This window comes from Periplaneta americana, chromosome 7 (genome assembly GCF_040183065.1).
Source record: "Periplaneta americana isolate PAMFEO1 chromosome 7, P.americana_PAMFEO1_priV1, whole genome shotgun sequence".
NCBI classification, from domain to species: Eukaryota; Metazoa; Arthropoda; class Insecta; order Blattodea; family Blattidae; genus Periplaneta; species Periplaneta americana.
In genome coordinates, this window is record NC_091123.1 from 41,448,381 (window position 1) to 41,474,158 (window position 25,778).

General features: G+C 31.9%; 1 protein-coding gene across 7 annotated transcripts in view; it reads right to left on the bottom strand.

Annotated features, from left to right (window-relative positions):
• The window catches only part of Msp300 (Muscle-specific protein 300 kDa), a 1,097,375-nt gene that overhangs the window by 323,767 nt on the left and 747,830 nt on the right, over positions 1 to 25,778 (bottom strand). For all 7 annotated transcript variants that reach the window (XM_069830616.1, XM_069830615.1, XM_069830612.1 and 4 more), the window contains 21 exons: positions 21,801 to 21,965; positions 19,696 to 19,856; positions 18,667 to 18,829; positions 17,833 to 17,982; positions 17,384 to 17,551; positions 16,075 to 16,245; positions 15,659 to 15,814; positions 14,596 to 14,748; positions 13,810 to 14,131; positions 12,208 to 12,383; positions 11,881 to 12,012; positions 11,602 to 11,793; positions 9,439 to 9,723; positions 8,093 to 8,473; positions 7,450 to 7,598; positions 6,616 to 6,793; positions 6,001 to 6,186; positions 4,332 to 4,504; positions 3,960 to 4,134; positions 2,251 to 2,514; positions 292 to 469 (listed from right to left, as the gene is read on the bottom strand). In XM_069830616.1, coding sequence (XP_069686717.1) covers positions 292 to 469; positions 2,251 to 2,514; positions 3,960 to 4,134; positions 4,332 to 4,504; positions 6,001 to 6,186; positions 6,616 to 6,793; positions 7,450 to 7,598; positions 8,093 to 8,473; positions 9,439 to 9,723; positions 11,602 to 11,793; positions 11,881 to 12,012; positions 12,208 to 12,383; positions 13,810 to 14,131; positions 14,596 to 14,748; positions 15,659 to 15,814; positions 16,075 to 16,245; positions 17,384 to 17,551; positions 17,833 to 17,982; positions 18,667 to 18,829; positions 19,696 to 19,856; positions 21,801 to 21,965 — 4,078 coding nt within the window. The remainder of the gene's footprint in view (positions 1 to 291; positions 470 to 2,250; positions 2,515 to 3,959; positions 4,135 to 4,331; positions 4,505 to 6,000; positions 6,187 to 6,615; positions 6,794 to 7,449; positions 7,599 to 8,092; positions 8,474 to 9,438; positions 9,724 to 11,601; positions 11,794 to 11,880; positions 12,013 to 12,207; positions 12,384 to 13,809; positions 14,132 to 14,595; positions 14,749 to 15,658; positions 15,815 to 16,074; positions 16,246 to 17,383; positions 17,552 to 17,832; positions 17,983 to 18,666; positions 18,830 to 19,695; positions 19,857 to 21,800; positions 21,966 to 25,778) is intronic.

Here is a 25,778-nt window from a genome sequence, read left to right on the forward strand (position 1 = left end):
TAATTACACTCTTTTAACGTACCTTGTTATGACCTTTTATAAGTTTGGGTCAGAAGATATCAGATGATAGACAACATATAGATATATGGATATGCGGAGACCAAAAGGAAGGTAGAAAATAAGGAAGATTGGAGAATGCTAGGTTTGCAGTGAAAGACCTGTCCTTAGGCAGAAAACTATGAATGAATGAATCAATGATCTTTTCTGAAATTAGTGTTACAAACCATAGCATCACCACAAAACTAGGATTGACTCAACACTATTATTTTGCAGGTGATAAATATTACTTACCTTCTGACATTGCTGCAGCAATATCAGCCATTTTCTTTTCTTTCTCTATTGTATGTTCTTTCTCTCCATGAGGATCGCTACACTGTTGAATTTCTACTCTTGTTTTTCGAACCCAATCGTATGCATCAATATAAGCTTGCTTATATTGTTCATGGTGTTTGGTTTGTTTTTCCAAGGTCTGTAACATATAACAAAAATCCAAAATTTACGTCATAAATAACACATTTATTATTAGAATAGTAGATACTTTACGAACGAACACTAACAACATGATGAAATTAACATTAGGTCATTTATAAAGTGTGTTAGATATTAACTATCAGTACTTGGTAAGCACTTAAATTCTTAAAGACATTTATTTATACCGGTATTTTTAATAATACTCTTACTGTATCAAGGCGTAATTATCGTATGGTAAGTGCTAATTTAGTCTTAAGATCAAATTATTTATGAACGTTCTTAGTAGTTATGCATTCTTTCTGTTGCGGTGACTTAACATTATTAACATCTTATCATGTCAGATCTAATAGTGTTACAATCTCCGTCCATCATATCCTAAATTATAATAATTTTACGCTCGTCACTTCAAAATTCCTCACACCAAATCATATAAAGTATCAAATTTCAAATTACAGTGTTAATTGTCAACATAATCATGTATACTACTCCACATATTAATTACTGCAGGTATATTGTTAAAATTCAGGGACGTTGAGAGTGAAGTGCAAGATTTGTTGCTTTTCCAAAAGAGAGGATAGTTTTTGCTCTCTTTGTCTCCCTTCTCTTATTTCTTCTACCTCAGCATCTTTTCCTCTCTCTCTTTTTGTCCAGCATTAAGAACTGTATTTTATATTAAATAAAAGTGTTTCTCATAGTGAAACTTAAATAAAAACGCTACACAGTATATCGTAGTTTTTATGAAACCACCTATGTGACAGTACAGAAAACAATTTTACAAGAGGAAGAAAAAATTAATTAAAAGTCAATAGGCCTACACTGATCCTCGATGACGTCATTTATGTTCATTATATTCACCAACGTTTTCTACAGAATTATTTCATATTCTTATGTACGCCCATTAAATTTTTAATTAATTTTTTCTTACTCCTGAAAAATTATTTTCTGTATTGTCACATAGATGATTTCATAAAAACAACGACGATATATTAATATATTTTAATTTAACCCAGTTAAGGCTCAATTATTTTTGTTTGAAATTCTCTTAAACTTTTAATGATACAGTACATCTCATTTTTTTCAATGTAACATATACACTGAGACTGTAGATTTTTCATTCATTTGGTTTTTCAAAAACAGCCTCCTTCTGTAAGGATGTTAGCTGTATTCATATCAAAATAATTACAAGTGAAGACTGATGTGCTTCTAAACAAATTCTTGTGGAAGGATGTCAGCCATATCTGGGTTAAAATATAGCTCACAATAGAGAAGCTCTTTCATTTACATGTAATATTAATCCTCTACTGCAGAAATGTACAATGAACATGTGAAGATTGAAAATTTAAAATCATATAAAAAATAAGCTATTTAATTCCATGTAATAATATTACAATCTATGTGAAAGTATATAATCGCCACAGTGGCTCAGTGCTAGCATGCTGGGCTTATAGGCTAGATGCCCGGGTTCAAATCCCGGTTGATCCACCCTGAATTTATAACTTGTGTTGAGTAAGCCTGTAATCCAGGCAACACAGGATTCTTCCCTGGTACTCTGGTTCCCATATAATATCCCAACAATTCTCCTTTAATCATTCATTAGGAGTGTAATGTACACTCGCCACCTATAGTGCACTCTGGATAGTCTCTGACGAACTAAGTGGTCTACATTTCTTGACATTAGTAACAACTATGAGCCACACTTGTAGAGCCAGAGTGAATAGCAACAATGTTAAGGGTCCTGCCATTGCACAAAATTATATCTATAATAATTCTTATACTTACAACAATATTTCTGGCGACTTGTTCTTTCAGAGTTTGATATTTCTTTATGCTATCTTCATAATCCTTGGCAGAAAGTGTTGGATCATCTGCAAGTCGACTCTTCAGTCTGTCTACCATTTCACTATGCATGTCAATATCCCGCTGCAGTGAGCGGAACTTCTCTAATGTTGCCCGTTTCTCACTCAGATCATTAAAATGTATTCCTTCATCAGATTTTACTTTCTGCTCTATCTCATGAAGCCAGTCAGCAAGGAATTTATGGGCCTGAAAAGTAACCGATTATATATTGTTAGAACCGCAGAAAATAATTAAAAAAGTACATCACATAGAATTAGCAATGTCAAAGTTTCTTTAAAGGCTATTTTTAGGGAGAGAAATAATATACTGTATATTTTATTCACCTGCCTGTAATACCAGGTGAATACTAAAGTCCACAATATTAGCACATGTTTTCACAAACTTTTTACTTCTATGTTTTTTTTTTCTAAATTTCCCTTAAATATGTTTTATATTTCATCATGTGACTGGCAGAACACAGCTTCTGCCACAAGTTCTGTGTGAATAAACATTATCACCACTCGAATGAGAATCCATGTGTAAACTATGTGGTAAACAGTGCGAGAGATACCATTACAATACTACTCTAAACCCTCAAATAATCTAAATGAATATAGGATGGAAAAGTTAATCAACAAATTCTATCCACATTCGTGCGCTTTTTCCTATTATTATTTATATTCTGACTACCTAATTCCTACACATCAATTCAAATATATACTGTATGTATTTGAATTGCGTGGAATGTAGTGTTGTATGGGGCAAAAACTTAAACATTACAACAGAGTGTAAAGAACGACTAGAAGCATTTGAAATGTGTATATGAAGGAGAATGGAAGGTGTGAAATGGACAGACAAAATAAGAAATGAAGCTGTACTAGAAAGAGTGGATGAAGGAAGTGTAATGCTGAAACTGACCAGGAAAAGAAAAAAAATTTGCACGGTTACTGGCTGAGAAGATACTGCTACTGAAGGATGCAGTTGAAGGAATGATTAACGGGAGAAAAGTCCGGAGACAAATAAGATATCAGATGATACACAAGATTAAGATATATGGATCGTATGCGGAGACTCAGAGGAAGGTGTAAGATCGGCGAATGCTGGGTTTGAATTAAGTGTAGACTATATGTTGTTATACGAACCATTTAAGAGGTAAAACAACATGTTATAGAATCAGATGTTTAGTCGATTCTAGCGATGCAAAATTTTTGAGCCACAACATTTCATTATAATATTGAATTTTTAATAATATATTCCATTAATAAAGATGATGTACTGTATCATGTGAAACAATATGTTAATCAGGGATATTATTTTAATATAAACACAGCACTGACAATAAAATCCAACAAATATCACACATCTTTTTCAATATAAATTGAAGAGGATATGTCGAACATCATGAAATAAGATGGGAAATAAGTATAGGCTCTAATAAATTTAAACAGCTGACAAAAGAAGGAAATGAATTTAAGATGAAAAGATCACATAAAAATTAATGTGCAATAACTAACATTGCTCATTTTACATGATGAAAAATTAAATGGAAAATTTTATTGCTATAATGTCGTATACAGCAGGGTTAATTCTGTATCATAAATACAGGAAACTGCTTTCGTCCTCTTTTGTAATATGTAGTTTTAAATTTATACCTTGATAATTTCTTCCAGCTGTGCAGCTCTGCTTGTAAGTTTTTGCCGTAAGTCTTGTACATCTATCATTAATTTGTCAAATTCCTGTTGAAGATTTTCTGTATCTTCTTTTATCTTCGCAGCACCATTCTGCTCGGTGTTCAGAGCCACTTTTTCCTTTAACTCTAACAAATATCTGAAATAAATGTGCATTAAGTTAATTTAAGAATACTTAACTTACGTTTAATTTCGAAAATACCAGTATTTATTTTATACTGAACAGAATAAAGTAAAATAATTATCTTTTGGTTTGTCTAAATGTACATTACAGAACATGTTGAACTAAACTAAGTTTAAGATAAAATTAACTTAATCATTACAGTTATACTATACCTAAGTTTGTTCTGGCCTTGTTCAAGTGACTGTCTAATTCCTTTCACACTCTGCAACTTATTATTCACCTCCGGTAATGTACTGGGTATTTCAGTACATTCGTTCAACCGATCTCTTGTGCGATCAACCCAATCTTGACATTCTTGATAGAGTGTGTTATGCTGCTGATGTTCCTGAATAATACACACAATATGATCACAAACACAAAAAATCTACAGAGGATACACATACCGTACATCATTTTAATGGTAAATCAATTATCCAAAATAAAGTCGTATGACAGTTTTTTTACATGGAATGTATTGTATCCTTTTTCTTTTAATTACTAAGAAACTCGTATTCCAATTAAAAAAAATAACAGTATAACAAAATATACTATAGCTATGTAACTTATCGTTTACAGAGCTACTCCTTTCACACTTATTCGACTATTTTCCATAATGCCAAACAATTCTCTCACTAGCTCTGAACATGCCTTCTAGTTCACGTGGATGGCTAAATAAATCTCAAAATATAAATAAATTTCTTTATAATTCTTATATTTTATTAATCCTATGAAACAATAATACTTATGATACATTCTTGAATAAGATTACATTATGTGAAATTCTCAGAGTTTTTGAAAAATTAATACGGTATTTTTTTTCTTTTACATATTTAATACTATATAAAATGGAAAATAAAATTTTTAACATACGAATTAGAGGGAGCACTTGTTTTCAATTGTTTAATTCGAAAATTTTTTAACGTAATCACATTATCTGTTTTATAGTAGAATGACTAGACATGTTTGTTTAATGTGCATTTTTAAAACAGATTTTAAATAGTGAAAATTTAATGGCACATTACGCTAAAGGAAAAAATTATATTTTAATGTAGCCAAACCTAAAGTAAATGCACACCTCTTCTATTCCCCTCTAGATTTCTTTCTTTCTTTTCCCTTTCCTATTTAATAGCTCCATTACCAGTAGCAATAAATTATAATAAGTGGAAGGAATCCATACATTATATTTTCACTTCGGAATATTTTTAATTATAATAATGTATATTTTAACCTATCAATCGTAACTCACAGGCTTAAACATTGCATTAAAATCAATATCTATGAAACAGTAACATTTTCAGTTAAAATTTTACATCAAAGATTATTGTAATACTGGCTTAAACATGTTAAGATAGTGCCTCTGATACAATAACATTTTAATTTAAAATTTTACATCAGAGATAGTTGTAATATACCTACGCTTAAACATTTCATTAAAAGTGTAATGCCTGTGAAATAGTAAGATTTTAATTTAAAAGTTTACAGCAAAGGCTATGTTGGACGGAAGTCGAAACATTTACATGTATGGCTACTGACTGGGTTTTGGAGAGAAGATGGAATGAACCTTAGCATATTGAATGAAATAAATAGGGTATTAATAAATATATAAAATCATTGTATCATATTTCTATATCGTGTGTCATAAGAGAAGATAGTTCAGATTATACAACTACTGGTACTCCAGCCATAAGTATAGACCAGAATCTTAAGCACTACTCTTTGATGTTAAATGAGTACGGAGTTTGTGCAATAAGCCAATGACTTGACGAAGAGTAATGGCGCATAGTGCTGTATGATTAAAACAGACTACTTCCGCATCAAGGACGGGGCTGTGTTGTGTATTACCTGATAGTGCAGTTCAAGTCGTCTCATGATCTCTTTGGCGAGAGATAATAAGGTATTATATTTCGTTGTCATCTGAGTAACAGCGTTGCTTATTCTGGTATCAGAACAAGTCTCCAGCAACATCTGAGCTCTCATATTAAGTCTGTCTAATTCTTTCTGCCAGTCGAATAACGTTTGCAAATGTACCTATGGATGAAAATTAATAAAGATTAATGTTCTAGTTCAAATTTCTTTGTGTAACTTGTGTTAAAGCATATCATGTTTGAAATATAAAATAAAATTCGCTAATACTTTTTCTCAATGGAAATCATAACTTATCGGCCATATATCTCATGTGATTCTGTCATCTTTTTAATGAAGCTATATAAATTTTAGGGTGGCGGCCAAGCTTTACTGGTCCAACAGGGGACACTGTATAGAAACTTAGATCAATTGCAACAGTTCCACGAACATACTTAATCTGCAAGTAAAATGTTACAAATTAAAATCAGGTGAAAAACTGTTTTCCGGGGACAAAAACGAAGATAATAATTCAAAATGAGGAACTGCTCCCAGAAACAGGAGATGTCTAGTCACCCTATACAAATAAATATAATATAAAGTAAAATTACTTACTTGGAACTGTTCCAAAACGTTTTTCTTCTCTTCTAAGCTGTCCTGAAGTCTGTTAAATGTCTGCACAACTTGTTCTGTCTGGGTGAGCCATTCACTGGCGTCTACATATTGATCTTGGTATTCTGTCCACTTTACAATGGCAACCTCCAGAAGGTTACTTGACCGACTCAAGGATTCACTAGATATATAAAATATAAATTACTTTAAACATTTTTAATTATATAGCAAAAAAATATTTATACATGTTGCTGTAGAGACAAATGAATGAGAACAAAAGTAAGCAATTGAAATTATATAAACAAATAGTAAACTGATTTTACCCGAAGAAGAAAATGCTTATTTTGTTAGCAAAATAGTTATGAAGCTATAACAGTCTCAAGAACAAACAGTCAACAGTTTGGGGGGGGAATAATAATAATAATAATAATAATAATAATAATAATAATAATAATAATAATAATAATAATAATAACAATATGCTGTCGAGAACTGAGTCTGATGGTCTGCTCTATCCCCACTACTTCCAGGCTTATGGACAAAGAATTGACATTCGCATGTAGGAAACTCCTTGTTTAATAAGTGTTCAACATGGCGCGAGGTAGGCTTACTGTTTTAAACAACACAACTGAGAGGAACTTTTATTACCTGCAACAGTTGTATAATGTAAGTTAAGGATTCGAATTCGATATTTTCTTTAATAGTCACGAAGAATTTTGTGGATATTAGATTTGTTGAAGTTATTTAAGACACAAAGAAAAAAATATAAAATGGAAAAATTTAAGAAGAAAACAATTATTACATTTTTGCCTTAAACATTGTGGGACTAGAACTTACACATATGTGTCATATTCTTCTTGTAGCAAACCAACTTCTTCCTCTATTACTTCCTTATCATCTGGATCTGCAACCTGGCATGCAACATCTCCTTGTTCCAGGGCTTTTTCCAGTTTCTTCTGACCTTCTTCTTGTTCACTCTCCAGAACCTAAGAAACAAATACAGTAAAATAATTGTATAATATTCTTTATTTACTAGTATAGCTGGCGCCAGCTTTTTTGGCGTGTGTCCTAGATATATAGTGCCCAGTTTGTGAGCATGTTGCTAGTGTAGCTGAGAATGGTACCACTTTCTATACACGTCACATCAGTCATTTGCCAACACAGTTGTCAGACTGACTACGGCAAATGTAAAACACTCATGCTTAACGTTCCCACTACTTATTTCACATGCCAAAAACGGTGACCTTCTGTTTTTGTAAACACGCAAATACACGTTTAAGCGTGATTGCACACAAACAGAAACATAAAGGAGGCTTCAGCAGATATTATACCAGTATACTCTATCTCATATTGCGGAAGACATTTTAGTCTTCCCCTACAACTCCACTAAGTTTGTCCCAATCTTTTTATGACACACTGTATGCATTATTCACGTAGGGTATATATAAGATTCATAAACATGATTAATGAATTTGCTTACCTTCAACTGTGATAACTTGCTGCTGAGTGACTCTTTGTCACCAGTTGGCTCTGAACATTTGCTGAGTTTCTCCTTTGCAGCTCGAATCCATTGCATGAAATCATTTCCAGCATCTATAAAAGCTTGATGCTGTTCCACAGTTTCCTTCTGTTTGGCATATAATTCCTTGGCATGTTTACTCAGAGTCTCATACTTGGTCGATATCTCTGATGCTGGCTGTGCTTGCAGCAGATCTTCTGCTTTAGACGTCACCGACTGGATCATTGGTTCAAATGACACGATGTCCTGAACGATACTGTTTGTCTGACGAAGAGTGGCTTTCCTTTCTCCAATGCTCAGAGAACTCAAGCCTACTATTGGAGGTTTCTTTGCTTTTGAAGTCTGCAAAATAATAATTAAATTCATATCAGAAATCTCATTTTGTGTGTGTATGTATGTTTGTGTGAATACCTAATAATGAATCTATAATCTGTAATAGATTATGAAGAGAATAAATAAATACAATACAATACAATAATTAAAGCCTTGCCCCGAATAGGGATCTAAGCTCCAATTTTATTCTTTTGAGACATTTAAGAAAAACTAACTGGAGCTAGGTCTGTCTTCCACAACGAACGAACTTCGGCTTCGAAATTTCAACCTGATATAGTTGCCATAGCTGCCGATGGATGTCCCCATAATGACAGAGAAATTATCATAGATTCCTATTCCACTAATAATTTGTTTTCGACGACTGTGGCGCTTAGATCCCTATTCAGGGCAAAGCTTCAATTGAGGAGTAAACATAAGGCATTCATAATCTAACAACTACTACATTCAAAGACAAACTCTAATTTCATATTATTTTAGCAACGCCTAAGTGCTATCTAAAAATTAATGTCTAATTATCAAATATAGTAGTAGATTTTGATAGTGATAAGAAAAACAAACAATACACAAATGAATTTGGAAGACTGCAGTTTCTTGTTTCTTTGTTTATTTTTTCTCTCTCTTTTTTTTTTTGGCAACATAATTGAAACTACTGTATAGTCGCTTAACTAAACAATGTAACATTGATCAGGTATGTCCAATACCATTTAGACTATATGTCTTATTTTCGTTTACCTCTCTCAAACACATAAAATAGAAAAACCGGTTTCAGCTAATAAACACTATTTCTTCAAATACCAGTAATTGATGTTAGAAAATGATATTTTTAAAAACAATTTTGCTATAAATATAAAAAATTAATGCTATAATTCCATAACTATAATTAGTTACATCTCATGTATGTTGTGTCCTATAGGGTAGCCTTTAATTAAGATGTACCGGTAGTTATGTGCAAAGTTTTACTACTGTTTACTAACCTTCTGTTCAGAAACTTGTTGCAACTTAGCCTCGCGATCTGTGATCCACTGCTGCAATTGATTATAAGACGAACTGTAGTCAGCCCACTGGAGGAGGCTCGTTTCCAAGTGTACCTTTGCTGTTGATATTTTTCTCACAAGGCGATCCCAGTCATTCTGAATTTCCTTCAACTGGTTATTAATAATATCCCGACCATCTGATCGTGTATTACGAAGTACTTTCTCTCCACAGTTCACGGTCAAGTGAATCAGATTCTGACCCTCTTCTCGTTTCCTCAACAATTCCTATTTAAATTAAGACAATTCAGTTAAAAATTAATGTTCTTAAATTACATTAATATTACAAGATATTTAATCTGTTCAGTGACATTATGATATTACAAAATACTGAATGAACGGATTATCTGTGAAATGTGAACACAACAGAACTCCAGTGGAAGGCTAGCAACAAAACGCAAGTGTTTTTTGGTGATTGTAGGAAAGAAATAGTGAAATGGAAAATAACAGAACTAATTATTCTATCCCTCAACGACTGTTTGTTTATGATTCATATCATCGTACTGAAATCATTCAGGAGATTATTTCAAGAGAAATTTCCAGGTGATCGAGTTCCAGGTCTTACTACATTATTCATAACTTGGTTAATTAATTTCGTGAAACGGGAAGTCTTCAAAGCAAGAAACAGAAAAGATGTTGTACAGTGTTCACATAAGAAACTCTGGATGACGTTGGATACCAGCTGGAAAATTCGTCTAAAAATCTCTTCAATGCTTTCTCAGTAAACAGAAATTTCCTACACTTCAGTAAGAGAGGCTACACGAAATAAATAATTGAGATAAGATACAGTACCCACATAAAGAGTGATTTCAAATTTATAAGATGGACCCTTATATTACATTCAAGAGGAAAAGGAGCTGGAGGAACATGTCTTCTCTTTTCATTTTACTATTCTGTAGGACAGTGGTTGCCAAACACCACGAAAGTGTGACGTAATAGAAATGCAATCCGCATACTACTATCGCAGGGAGAGGAGTGGAGTGGGTATCTCCTCAGGTAATGCAGCGAATAACAGTGCAGAGACGGACTGTGACCAGAAAACAAAAACAATATAATATTCTTCTACTTATTAACTACACACATCTTTTTCCGTGTTAACTTTTATCCTCCTATTCATTATTTTTGTATTATTAATGAAATAAAATATGTTTTCTTATTTACCATAAAAAGAATGTGTACTTTACATCAGCAGATATTTGAAATTAGAAAAAGTACCAGATTGGTCACGAAATTGTAAATTACGCTACATATTTAAAAAAAAAAACGTCGAAATATTTTACTCCAATTAAGACATAGAAGCAAATACTTTTTATTGTTTATTTATTAATGAAATATTCAAATTACACTAAATACGTCGAAAAAAAAAGTCGAAGTATTTTACTCCGATTATGACATAGAAGCCGATACTTTTTATCATTTATTTATTAATGAAATATTCAAATTACACTACATACGTCGAAAAAAAAGTCGAAGTATTTTACTCCAATTAAGACATATAAGCCGATACTTTTTATTTTTCGTTTATTAATGAAATATTCAAGTTACAGGTAAGGGCGTGGTAGTCTTTATATCAAGAAGAATAATGACAACGTACATTGTTCTTTTATACTTCATTTAAAATTTTACAACAAATTAACTACTGGTATTTCATATTTTTGGCATCTGCACAAAAGAAATACTTTTACTCCCATGCTCCTTAAAATTAAGTTTTTACATATTATCTGTTCTCTGTTTTAGAAAAGACATCGAAACATTGTATCCTACACACTTGTAAAATTACATATGTACGTCCGCTGCTGATAAATGTCTTGTCTTATATCGAAGTGAAGACTGTAAACAGAGGGTGGGGGGTATGATGACATGGTTACACTTGAGTGGAGGCAGGGGCATGTGTCGTGACACAGCTTTTGGCGATCACTGCTGTAGGAGAATATACAACAAATTTTGAAGGAGGACTTACTGTTATTTATATAATATATTTGCAAAATCTCTTATATAGATATTGTCATATTATCAGAGTCAAGCTACAATTTCACAACAGTCTACAAAAGGGGCTACATTTCAGGACTGAAAGACCTTAATTAATTAATGTGAAATAATACTGACCTGAATTTGTTCTAATCGGCCTTGTAATACTTCCCGGCTGCTATTGGAAGATGTTTCTCCACAGCCCCATATCACTTGTTTTGCATTCTCAATCCAAGCCTTTGCTTTCTCGTAGTTTTCGCTATATTCCTGATGTTGTTCAAGATTTGTTTCTACTTTTTTCAGTACATCTTTAGCCAAATTAACTTGAACCTATCAAGTAGAAAGTAGTAAAGTTTCATTACAATGCCAATTTCTTTAATATCACAAAATGACTGAATTCCATCACAATGTACTAACCTGGTATCTTGAATTAAGATGTCTCAGTTGATTGTTGACGTATGTATCCAAGTGGGAAGATAGTAAGACTGATGCGGTATTGTTGAATTTGTCAATTTGTTCTTTACCTTTTTCCAACTTATCTAATATATCCTATAAATAAAAACATGACAACACATTAGGGCTGTAACAAACTGTATGTTATTTCAAAATTTACGTCTTGTATAAGAATTCACGATAGATGTTTAAAATAGTTTCTTGTAACGTTTTACTGATAAATACATAACTAAGTTTATGGATCTTACATGAAATTGTTTTGCGGACTCTTTTTTTAAGTAAGAACCTTACCTTAACATCTTGCACTTGCTTGGTCTTCTCTTGAAGTGTCGATAGCAAAGCAGTCTTATGTGCTTTTACGTGAATATCAATTTGCTGCAACCAATCACAGAGACGTTCGTATTCCTCTTTGTAATCTCGCCACTGTAGCACTGTAGCTTCCAGTTGCTCCTTTTGTTGTTTTATTTCTGCAATTAGAAACAGAAATATAATTTTCTGTGAACATGCACAATTTAAAATTACATAGCCTATATATGTATAATTTATTTCATGGATGTGTAACACAGTTTACAAAGATATAATTCATATAATCTTATTCATTATGTTATTTTTTATTTATTTTTTTTTTTTTAAGAGAACCCAGAGGTTCATTGCCACCCTCACATTTGCCTGTCATCAGTCCCTATTCTGAACTAGATTAATCCAGTTCCTACCATCATATCCCACCTCCCTCAAATCCATTTTAATATTATCCTCCCATCTACGTCTCAGCCTTCCCAAAGGTCTTTTCCTCTCAGGTCTGCCAAGTAACACTTTATATTTTATAATACTGAAAGGAAATATTAATATATAATTGATTCAGAATTTCTCTTTATTTGTAATATTTAATTTATCACGCAATGCAATTGTATATTAAATTAGGCTTAAAGTTAAATATTGACAATCAGTAATGAAACCACTGAATTAATGTTACATTTGCTTGACAATGTACTTGTTATAAGTTGAAATTATTTTCAACAATATTATTCATCAATACTAAATATGTTATACCATAATAGTAGCTAATAAGTACCGGTACTGTTATATGAATTATAAAATATTTTAAATATTATTTATTAGTTATTAAATAAGGAAGGTAGAGCCTATATTTATACATGTTTATGACATGTCTATTATTATGAAATATTAAAACTCATGACATCTATTTTTGTTTCAGATTATACAAAGTGTTCACGGAAAATTCTGGAATCAATGGTAAACTTTTTGTTTTAGTCTGTAATGATGAAATAGTTCTTTAGGGTAAACTATTGGAAGTAAACGTTCTTTGTGGCCTTCAGAAATACATTCTGAGGGAAGTGGTGAATATATGATGAATTGATAAGACTGTTATGAAAATGATGAAACATTTAACAATTATTTCCGATCTATACAAACATTCTCATCATTTGTTCCAGATTTCTCGGACACAATTAGAAACAGACAAATATATGATTGCAGAATATTTTAGAGTATTATTCCAAAATTTCCAGAATTTGCTTAGATCCTAAGCGAACTTCAGTGTAGTGTAGTACATATATGATTCAGTGCATTCCATTTTCCATTAGCTCGTGTAAAAATTGTACTGACTGTAATTGTCGTAGAGAAAAAAAAAACATCTAAGTACTTTGGTTCACCTTCCTTTCTTATTCCAATTATCATCATCTCACTGTTTCTGAAAGTAATCTCTATACTTAAAAGAATACCGTAAAATGGGGTGATGGGGGAACTTGATATGTTTTGTAGGTTAATGTTTCGGTTCCGAAACATCAACTTACAAAACGTATCAAGTCCCCCCAGCGTAACAAGTCACCCTATTTTACTGTATTAAATTATGAAATAACATGCAATACAAACCCCTGAATAATCCTTCGAAATTTTCCCTGAGAGCTCGTATTTCATTGCGGAGCATCTCTTGCCCTTGTGGTGAGGTGCTTGCAATAGCAACCTCGCAAGTATGTTGTAGGTGTTCCACAAGGAGCTCTCCCTGCGCCTGTTTGTTTAGGAGGGCTTCTAAAGGTGCCACAGCGTTTTCAATTGCTAGTTTATCGCTCAAAGGTCGCTGTTTCATAGACGGAATCTTCTCTCTTGCTCTACTCAGCCAACTGGTAAGGTCATCATACGCCTCTTTATATAGGCGATGGTCTTTATATTGATCTTCACGCTCTGATAGAAGGTTCTGAAAGTTTTCGAACACATATTATTATATTGTTTTTTTTCGTTGATATAATTTAATTTCTTGATTTGTAAGAATAACAATATAACAACATAAATCGAAAAAGTAGCAAATGCTATTACTATTTTGTGAAAATTAAAATAAATAAACTAGATATTAGCTGTCAATTTCAGTTTATATTTACTTTGATCTTTAAGTAATTCAATTAAATTAAAAAAAATGGCATGACAGCAAATTTTTAGTGATTAAAGTAGCAGTAGTGGTAGTAATAGTAGTAGAAGTAATAGTAGAAGCAGTAGTACAGTACATAATAATAATAATAATAATAATAATAATAATAATAATAATAATAATAATAATAATACAGAACATATCAATCTTAAAAAAAATTCTTGCCCTTTTATGACTACTCTAATAATTTTAGATTTTAAATATAAGTAGTAATATCATGTAACAAAATATGGTACCTTAATTCTTTCAGCAAGTGTGTCAAATTTGTTGAGTATTTCCTGTGCTTGGGACGCAGCATGACTTTGTTGTCCACTGGCAAGCATTTCTGTTGCTTTTGCTTTCAGACTGTCGACTTCAATTTTTTCACATCTAACCTTTTCTTCCAAACACTGAAATTAAATGCAATGCAAATATGTACTTCATACTCCGAAGCTTCAGAATGTCCACAACGTGTGTTAAATTACTATAATAATATATATGACATAAAATAATGGTTCTTAACTTGTAAATATTAACTCATACTTAAAAAATAACATGTAAACCTTTCTTAAGGATTATTTTATTTATGACAAAATTATAAGCAGACTGCCTAATTTTACTGTAATATAAATTATAACATTTCAAATCAAATTCAACACATCATATTATGGCCCGCTCACACTTACATGTAGCGCTGTGGAATATTAATTTATTTAAATGAGAGGCTTGTCATGGCACGGAGCGACACATTTGGTATTTGTCAGGAAGAATAATTTTCAATGGCGTGTCAGAATCGTAAGTTGTCAGACATTCGGGTTTTTCTGTTTGGAGCTGAACTATTGACATAACAACAATCAGCTGCCTTTTTATATAGCCTATCTGTGCATCTTAACTTATTTATATAGTAGGTTAGGAATTGAAACTGATTAATTTGTTGGAGAAATACTCATTTATTTATGATAAAAGCCACAAATACTATTGCAATTATGTGATAATGTCTGGAGGGAAATAGGTAACACACTACAAAACACTACAGGTCAGAAAATAGCTTTAATCAATTTTGTTCATCCACGCCATGCTGCGCCACACTGCATCGCTGTAATGAGAGTGGACTAGAGAAAATATTAGCGTTCCATGAAGTACCGCAGCATGTAAATGTGAGCGGGCCATTAGTCTGTGAAGTATATATGAGGTTTAAAATTATCCAGGAAATAATATTTTTAATATCATTTTTTGTATTAAAGAATGATGCTGAGGATCTTCGTAAATGAAGAAGAAAAACATATAGAGAAATACAGTATTTAAAGTACTATTAAATACCTTGATTCTTTCAAGTTGAGCTCTTTTCTCGGACATAGTTGTCTGGAATTCAGATATTTCATTAGACACGCTTTCGAGATATTCAACTGTCTTATTTAGCTGATGGATCTGCTCGAGAAATCCTGCCCATCGGTGTATTGAATCGTCCAGAATTGTCTGCAAATAACAAAATACAGAAATAATAAGAATGAAAAATATATTTCGAAAATTTTACAGTATTCTTTTTCAAGAAATGCATTTAATATTAAATCTACTGGAACTTCAATAAATATTTCAAGATATGATAAACTTCAATGCAAAAACATGTCAGATTCTTAAAGAAATTTGTAATTACAAATCAGAACTTAATGTACCATTTAACAATTTCTTTTAAAATATGAAAAATATAATAATTTTCTTGAATCTAAAACTGTTACCTTCGTCTCCATCATTTTGGAGGCAAGTGCACTCCATTCCTCTTGCAATTTTCCCAATATTTGATTAATGGCGTCATGACCTGAAGGAGCTGTATTAGCTAAGACTGTTTGGGCGAGCTCAACAGTCCCTTGCACTTTGCTAAATCCTTCTTCTTTGTATAGCAGCAGGTCCTACAATTAAAGAGAATAATATGATAATCAATGTAAAATTTAAACTTTAAATTCGCAACAAAAGGAAGAAAAAAACGAAGATTTAATACAGCTGAATTTTATTTCTCGATGCGTGAACAAAATTTCCTGTGACATTATTAGTCACATTCTCATAATACATACAATTAATTAACCTTAATATATGAATGCACCTACAGAAGAGTGTTTCTTTTCTCCTCGTACAAAATGAGTGCAGTATAAAAATGTGTGATTGTAACGTGATTTCGTAAATTCACATTTCGAAAATGATGTTTTCGACTAACACAGTAGCCTTCTTAGAAAATTCATTACTTTTAAGATTTTTGCCGTAAAATGGTAAATCTACATTACACAAAGTATGTATATGATCATAATTAATAGGGAAATAATGGAATTATGACAGGGAAAACATAGGTAGCCTGCAAAAATCCCAAACACCGTCATTCTCTGCCACATACTCCACTAGATCTCACCAATATTTAAACATGTGTCTCTGTTGAGGAAATTTGATGCTTTATTCATCCCACAAAGAGTCTATCACTTTGAGACCTTGAAAATCTTCAATAAGGTTTATAATGTAAGGCTATAGATCAATAAGACTGCACCTTTTACGGTATTAAACATATTTTTAGTACCGGTAGTTGGTTTTAAAAGGACTAACAAACAATAATAAATTGCTGATTACTTACTAGTACTGCATTTTTACAAGCGTGAATCAAATATTGAAAGCTAGGGGAAGTTGCTGTAAGTAGCTGGTGATAGATCGCAAACAATCAGTTGAGAAAGTACAGGAAGCAAAAGACTTATAATATTTAAAATTCTACATATAAAATACCGCATTTAAAGCTAACGGTACCGGTAAAACTTAAATGTCAGTTTTGTTCAACTCCATAAGGGATACTTATATTTCTGTACTAGATTGTGCATTATGGAATATTAAGCATAACCGTAAAAATAAACAGCAGTTAAATTATTTGTAAGCACGGATGGAACAGAGTCTCCTAATCTTTCTCTCTTTTCGTTTTCCATTTCGTTTTTGGTTTCTCTATGTGGGCACTGTACCATTGTACTGGTACTACTACTTCTAGAGGCAATCTAGGCATTTAGTACGTTTTCTTACCTGTATAGTTTCAAGCTTTCCCTCCAGATCTTTCTGTGATGATGCACTGAGATCAGAGCAATATGCCAATTTATTTTTAATATCTTCAAGCCATTGCATACATTCTGCAATGTGACTCTCAAATTCCAAATGACTCGTCACATATTGGTGCCATCTGCTAGTAAGATCCTGGATAAAAAAAAAACAATAATAATAATTTCCATCTTCTTCTGAAATTTCAATATATGTACAGACGCCATTTCTCTTAGTTGAAATTACTCTTTAAATTTTGTACAGTAATTTTGTACTTACAGTAACTACTGTATGACTGAAATAATTGTATAATATTATAACATTATTAAGACAAAAATAATAACAATAATATTAGTAAAATTCTAATTCTTCTATAAATTTCTTTAGAAAAGAAATAGACTGTGTTTTATTCACACGACAGAGGAAATAATATTTACCTTCACTTTGTGGGATACTTGCTGATACTTAACACCGAGTTCTGAGATTTGTGAACTGCGGCTGCTCATTGTTCCCTTTTGGAGTTGTTGAGCTCGCTCAGTTACAGAATCAATTTCGAGTTCCTTGGCCCGAACTTCTCCTTGTAAGTTCTAAAATAAAATGCACAATTCATAGTTACTCCTGATTCGTATCTTTATTATAATAATTAACAAAATAGACTATTTCTTATTTATTTATTATTGGTAAATAGTACAAATACACCAATAACATGTTATAACACGTTTGATTTATAATTTTACTGGAATTCAAATTACTGATTGAGATAAAGGAAATAGTGCCAAGTTATTTTTATGAATCTGTGCCATTTTAAACTAAACTGTATTGAAAAAAAAAGTTCAATTTTATCTTAGTGCTCCACAGTTTGAACTTAAGGCGGGGAGGGGGAGGGTATAGGGGACCCATTTGGGTGAGAGGATGAGGTGTCACATGTGGCTGGTGGGCTGGTACACCTCATTCTCATTCATCCCATAATTCAAGGTGTTTAATAGGTCACTGTCGAGCCAACGTGCTGAAGGATCGTCCCTAATCCGCCCCTGACTGCTGCTGCTGCTGTCCCTCAATTCCACTTCCAAATTTTATATAAGAAAATGCTCTATAGCAAAAGATCCTTTAAATAATTTAATTAGCTTCCAATTTTGGTTTCATATGAAACACAATATCCCTTTGTCTGTCAAATCTGAACATAAGAAGTTCCGTCTTTTTACACTGTGCTAACGACAACGATTTTGTTGAAAATATTATCTAGTAGGCTAATATAATTATTACTGACTTACCTTGAGTATTGCAAGCTGTTCCTTCTTCTCTTGTGATGTAGCCTTCAAATCTACAGCATGCAATTTCGTATCAGTTTCTCGAATCCAAGCCATACATTGATCTTTTAACGTTTCATATTCATTCCACTGTTGGAGTTTCGTATCTAAGGCTTCAATTGTTGATCTGTAAAAGTAGAACACATTTATATTTTAATCAATGAGACTTTTAAGAGATGATTATCGTATTCACCGGTGTAAAAGACGCACTCCAAAAATTAAAACAATTTCCCTAGAATATACTAAAATTCATGACCTTTCGAAAGCCTGAAAATTTAATCACAAAGACCTTGGAAGGGAACAATTATTTTCATTGTATAAGATGAGTGCATCTTATATCTTAAGTTTGCCCCATTTTGAGGGCAAACAAGTGGGAGCTATACAACGACAAATGCAGTATTTTAACGTACAATGAAATATTAAATTAATATTCGTTAAACAAGTATGAATTCATAAAATATCAATGCCTGACAGTTTGTAACTTTCTTTCATTTCACTTAAGACGTTCTTTTTTACATAAAATCATATAGTAGGTAGCTTTGAAAAAATAATTATACTTTAATTATTACATTACATTAAAAAATAAATGAAGGTGGCAAGTTTCAGTTCACAAATACAAATACTCTTTCATTAAGAAGATCTGCAGAACCTAAGTGAATACAATTTTTTACAATATGCTATTTTAATTAAGAACTTTACTAAAGTATCTACATAAAAGTACCGTTATAAATTAAATTGTGTCACTTCTTGGCATTTTTTTCCTGACTATGTTTATGTACTGAATCTTCAGTCACTTTTCAAATTACTATCCATTTTCTTTTTAATAATGTCAGTACCGTATTTAACATTTTACGAAGTTTCTGATTTCATAATTTCATTCAATCTTCCTTGCATTACGGTTTCTCATAACTAGAAAGTGTGATAAGTATTCCAATTAAATTCGGTACTTTCTCACCAGGAAATTGAAGTATAGATTTAGTTTAAAATACTCACTTGACTGCAGAAATAAGACCTTCCCATTCTTGCTGAGAAGAGTCAATCTGTGCTCGAATATTCACTTGCCCTGATTCAATGGTACCAGGAATAACCTTCTCTCCAAGAAATCTGATCTGTCGAATTCTTGGCTCTTCTTCCGGCAGGCTGAGTTGTAGATTCTGATAATAAATACAAATAGCAAATTAAAACATTGTTAAACGGGAAATAATTAAACAATTAATTACGGTATTTCTCTTTGTACTACTGCATAATACGGTACCGGTATATATTGTGTGTTATTATTGTTTACTAGATATAAAAGATATCGTACAACTTTCTGTAACACTAAAAACAAAACGTGCTCATTATAATGATTTTGGATATTTTAAAGAGCAAATTTCGTGCACAGTTTTATAATGTTAAATCTATAGTTGAACCGGTATTTAAAAAAATATTGGCAGTGTGGTAGTTAAATAAAATAAATTCATAAATTTGTGGGAAAGGACCAAAAATTCTACATATCTTTACATCATCAAGACATTACTATTTATAACGAAAAAAAAAAAAAAATCAGAAAATCGTTTTTGAAAAAGGATGACAGGAGAGAGAAGATTTATTTATTTTTATTATTGGGTTAAGTGTATTAATTTAAGTAAAGTTAATAGAAGATTTTAACTTCTTTCTTATGCTTTTAAAACATATGCTTTTCTTTAAAGCTTTTTAACTTTAATTATTTAAATTATCTCAGAATTTGAGTAAATAAAATAGGCTTTCCAAGTTATACCCATAAATCCCCAGTTTAGAAGAAAACCTGTTTGTTGTTGGAAGTAATTGTGGGATTGGCACAAATCATAAACGCACTTATCCTAAACCTCTAATTACTTCGATAAAAAGTGATTCTAACCAGCCATTCATTATTTTTTACTGATATAAAATTTCTCACAGAATAGTGGCAATATATTTGATTGTAACCTCTTAGTTTCAGCAATGGCTTTTCTTATATTGCTTCTCATATCTGAAGTACCTAATAACATTTTGGTAGCACTTACTCATTTTATCCTATAATCACCTACAGTACACTCGTCTTCTATGTAATTAGAATTAGTTTAAAGTTCTTACTTGATTGCAGAAATAAACCCTTCCCATTCTGTGGAAATCCGTAAAAACCATTTGTATCAAACATTATAATCTCCCTTATTTTTAGTTTGTGTTTATATATGAGTATAATTTTCTGAAGTCTTACTTACTGTAATTTCTATCAATTATTGTATGTACATTATTGTGTGTTCTTGGTAACCCAGAAGGCCTGGATAGATGATTTTTTCTAAATAAATTATATACCGGTAATTGTATTACAAAATAAGAACATCAGTAATTAAATTTAAAATGTAATAAATCTCTATTTTTTTTCCGTCCAAGATAAAGACTGTTAATTCTATTTCCACATAGATTCATGAATTCAAATATTCTTCAATTTCTTACGTTTACAATAATATAATTATATAGAAGTTATGAAAGCTTTTAATAATGGCAAAATAATCAACACTTTTCAACTTGTCACCATGGCAACCAAAGCATGTACACTGTACAGAAACGCGTCATAGTTACTGACAACAAATTCCATTTCCTCAGATTGTTTAATCAATAATTTTCCATTTATTTGTGACGAAAGAATAATTCTTTCCATTGATGAATCTGGTTCAGACGCTAATGATGCTACTAAAATAAGTTCTTCTGTTTATATAAAACAACTTAACTAGGATAATAAAAACTAAATACTGGTATCAAATGCTTTTATATTTTAATCATTTCGGAAAACACATTATTGTATGTGTCATGTTTACATTGATAAAACTACGTGATTATCGAATACAAAATATTTTTCTACATATATATAAATATAAATATAAATAAATAAATAAATAAATAAATAAATATATATATATATATATATATATATATATATACTCGTTATGGCTTTTTAAAATAAATTCTGTAATCATAAACAATTCACGAAAACATATTTGTATAACATAAAAAAAAACAAATAAATAAAATGATATAGCCTAATCTTTTCCCGCTCAAAACAATGAAAATTAAAGATGGATGGCATAATGAATTACCTTGAGTCTCTCCAGGTTTGTATGAAGTGAAATTCTTTCAAGATCCATATCACCCCACAGTAAAACGGTGTTGTGAGTGGCGTCTAGCCATTCTTGTGTATCCATAACGGCTTTACTATACTGTTGGTGATCACTCACGATAGCTTCATATCGCTCAACAAAGTTCTGAAAAAAAAAAAAATGCAGTGCAGGTTTAAAAATGAATGTCGACATTGTTAACAATATTAATTACGGTACTTCCATTTTAGAAGAGAATTATTGAAATATGTAACACTACATTCTTGTCTTATTGTGCTTAAATGTTTAAGTAACAATAAATAAAAATATTTATTACGAGTAGAATAAAATAGTAATTAAAAATTAAAATAGGTTTTGAAGGAAAAAGGAAGCTGCCTCTAAACAAAAATAAGATTGTCGCCAACAGGAGTGGTCGGCATTAATGGCCTGCACTTCTTAATGTCAGTCACCTCTGGATCCCAAGCATCTCTATCTAAAAGTAACGCAGTAAGGCTTCACTTGATGTATCATGAGATGTACGAGTAAATCTATGTTGGAACCAATACGGTGATGGCAATTAACGGAGAACTGCTGGAATGTTGGCAGGGGAAATGGGAGTAGGTCGCATGAGCCTGCTCCGAACATAAGTTATAGTTCATCGAAAATTAGACTTGGATCTGAACTTGGATCCCTAAAACATGGAAAGCTGCATCGTAGTCGTTTGGCAAACAGTGTGTCTCAGTCACAATATTTTAGATGGTCAAATTTATTCTTGAAATGTGTACAATACTAAAGGCTAGCAGTGTATAAACTGCCCATCCTGCTCAAGAAATGATGGTTCCTCACAGAGGTAGCAATTTAGTGCTATCCCCTATTATTTTATGCGTAAGTAAATGATTCAGTTACTACAGAAGAAAATTATAAAAATTATGAAACAAGCAACTATAAGATCGCAAAGTAAAGAAATTTTTAGGGAAGTAAAAATTCTGCCAGTACCTTGTATATACATTCTAGAAACAGTGTCTTTGATTAATAAAAACAAAGCAAAATTCAAATTGAATTCAGACTACCACATGTATCAAACAAGAACATCAAGTCATATCCATTTGTCCACTCATAGAATAACCACAAGTCTTAAAAGTATTTTATATAGAGGCATAAATATGTATAATAAAATTCCAAGCTCCATAATAAGTAGTAAACAAAAGAAGTTTAAAAGCATAGTCAACAGGTTGCTGCTGCATCATATGCCATATACTGTAGAGGAATTTATGTCTTTAGACCTTGCGGAAAGTGCCTACTAATGTGTAATTGTATCATGTCAGCAGATGTCCTGCAATAACAAAGCTACAAATTCATAAATATGTCCATAGTATAATCAGAAACTAGATTAAGACTTAGAAATAAGATTGACGAAGCCATGATTTGTAAAGATCTTTATGGTGAATAAATTACTACTACTACTACTACTACTACTACTACTACTACTACTACTACTACTACTAGTTTTAAATATAATTCATGTAGACGCCACTACAGTAGAACATCTTTGTCTGTGTGCTGTAGGTATTCTTTTTTATCAGAACAGTTGTTTTTTTTCTTGGTTATTTAACGACGTTGTATCAACTACTCGGTTATTTAGTGTCGATGAGATTGGTGATAGAGAGATGAGACAGAGAATTTGTGATAGATTGCTTGACATTTGCCTTACGGTTGAGTAAAACCTAGGAAAAAACCAACCAAAAAATTAGCCCAAGCAGGAATCGAGTGCAACTCCGGATTGGCAGACAAGCATATTAGCTGACTGAGCTACGTCAATAGCTTAGCAGAATAGTTGTTGAGGCATCTGGTAAGGGTAGTAATGTTGCTACCTAATTGTTACTGTGGTATACAGTAGAAAAAGAAAGAGAGAGAGAGAGAAAGAGTAAGGCAGATTGGAAAGAACGAGAGGGCAAGAGATAGAACAACAAGCAGATATATGGGGTGAGGGATAGAGTGGACAACAAGGAAAGTGGGAGTGGGTGGATGAATGGATACATTAACAAATGTGGTAAAATTCTGTACGGAGTTGTAGTACGTGTGACAGAACAGTCGTTTTGTATGCAAACTTTATTGCTGCTACCATCTACAGCTAGGACATCGGATTACCTTCAACTTTCTCTTTCTGAGAATTTATATATTTTTTCTCTCTTTCTCATTATTTGTTGTCTCTGAGTCTATCTTTTTCCCTATTGTCTCACACATAATGATCGTACAACAAAGTATATTTAATCCATGTCATGATGTTCATTCCTGCTCTGAAACTCAGTCTGTTCTGTTATTCACGTAATTTTATTTGTTAGTATGAGCTACATGTGCTGTATTAAAGTTTGTCTGTTACTATTCTCAGTTTAATTGTTAGTATGAATTGACATGAGATCTACAGAAGTCTTCTTATTATTTATAACACTTTATTTTTAATCTGGCTTAAATTATTTTTAAGTTACTTCCTTCATAGTACAACATATATATAAGTTCAATCATAAGACATATCTCTTTGCAAATGTTTGTTTGCTATGAAAGTATTAAATATATATTAACGTTTTCGCCTTATTTGGCATCATCAGATATAATAAAATACGTGATCTGAAACTTGAATAAATTGATAAACAAACAGTATAATATACATGATAAATGAATCTTCATGAGTTTTATGTATGAAGCTATATATAAGGTTGTTAAATTGATTTTAATACAAATACAAGTTTGAAAGAATTGAAAGCAATTGTATATACATATAACTCATGTTACAGGTATACATACAAAATTAAATAGTGAGCAATTGAATTATGCAAGTATCGGCGGTGTTAAAAACATCAATTAAAAACTGAAATTTTAATTACTTCATCTTTCATAAACGACATAGAATATGTTCAAAACCAAGCTCTCAGACTCATTACTGGTGGAATCAAAACAACGCCAATAGATTCTATGAGATTCCCCACTAAATTAACAGTATCAAAATGACAATACAAGAAAAAGCACTGATTCAATATGAAAAACTTATCAGATTACCAGGTAACAATTGGCATTCATACAGTCCTCTTTGTAGATTGAAAACTCAAAAAAGTTTCATATCCATTGTTGAAGAATTAAAACAGAAAATCAATATCCCGAATTTAAAAGAAAACTTACAAATTAAACCAAACCCTTTAACTGTATTAAATATAGAATATAATCTAAATTTAACAGACGAAATACTGAAATCAGAAGTAAACACTGAAATGCTGAAACAATTGTCTTTAGAGACAATTAATATTAGGTACCCTCCACAAAACTGGCTTCATTTATACACCGACGGATCCTTGATCTCCAGAGAACAAGGTGCCGGTGCAGGTGTTACGTGCTGTCTCTTGTCACTTTATAGATGTCTTGGATATAGAACAACAAGTTTTGATGGTGAAATCATTGCAATAAATGAATGTCTCAGGAATCTTCTATGCCACATCAATAAATTTAGGAATGCAGTTATATTGTCAGACTCCAAAGCAGCTATTCTATTAATAGTCTCTAAACACACACCTTCATCTCAAACAGCAGAAATAACTAAAATGCTCTCTCAATTATTATCACTCAATAAAAGAATTGTATTGTGGAATCCTGGGAAACGAGAATGCGGATGCTTTAGCAAAGAAGGGCAGCACTGCTACTTACAGACCTGTTACTAAATCTACGTATTACTCTGTGAAGAGATTTATTAAATCTACATACTTAGACTTCAACAAACAAAATTTGATAACTCAATCCCAAAGGAAAAAATGGAACTCCCTGCATCAAAATCCACAGTTAATTCCCGATTTACCACGAAAATCATCTGTAGCTGCATTTAGATTGGCAACAGGCCATGATTGTTTGGCCAAACACCTGCATAGAATTGGAATATATCAGTCCCCTAACTGCCCATTGTGCAACTCAAACCAAGAAATGGATTCGGAGCACCTC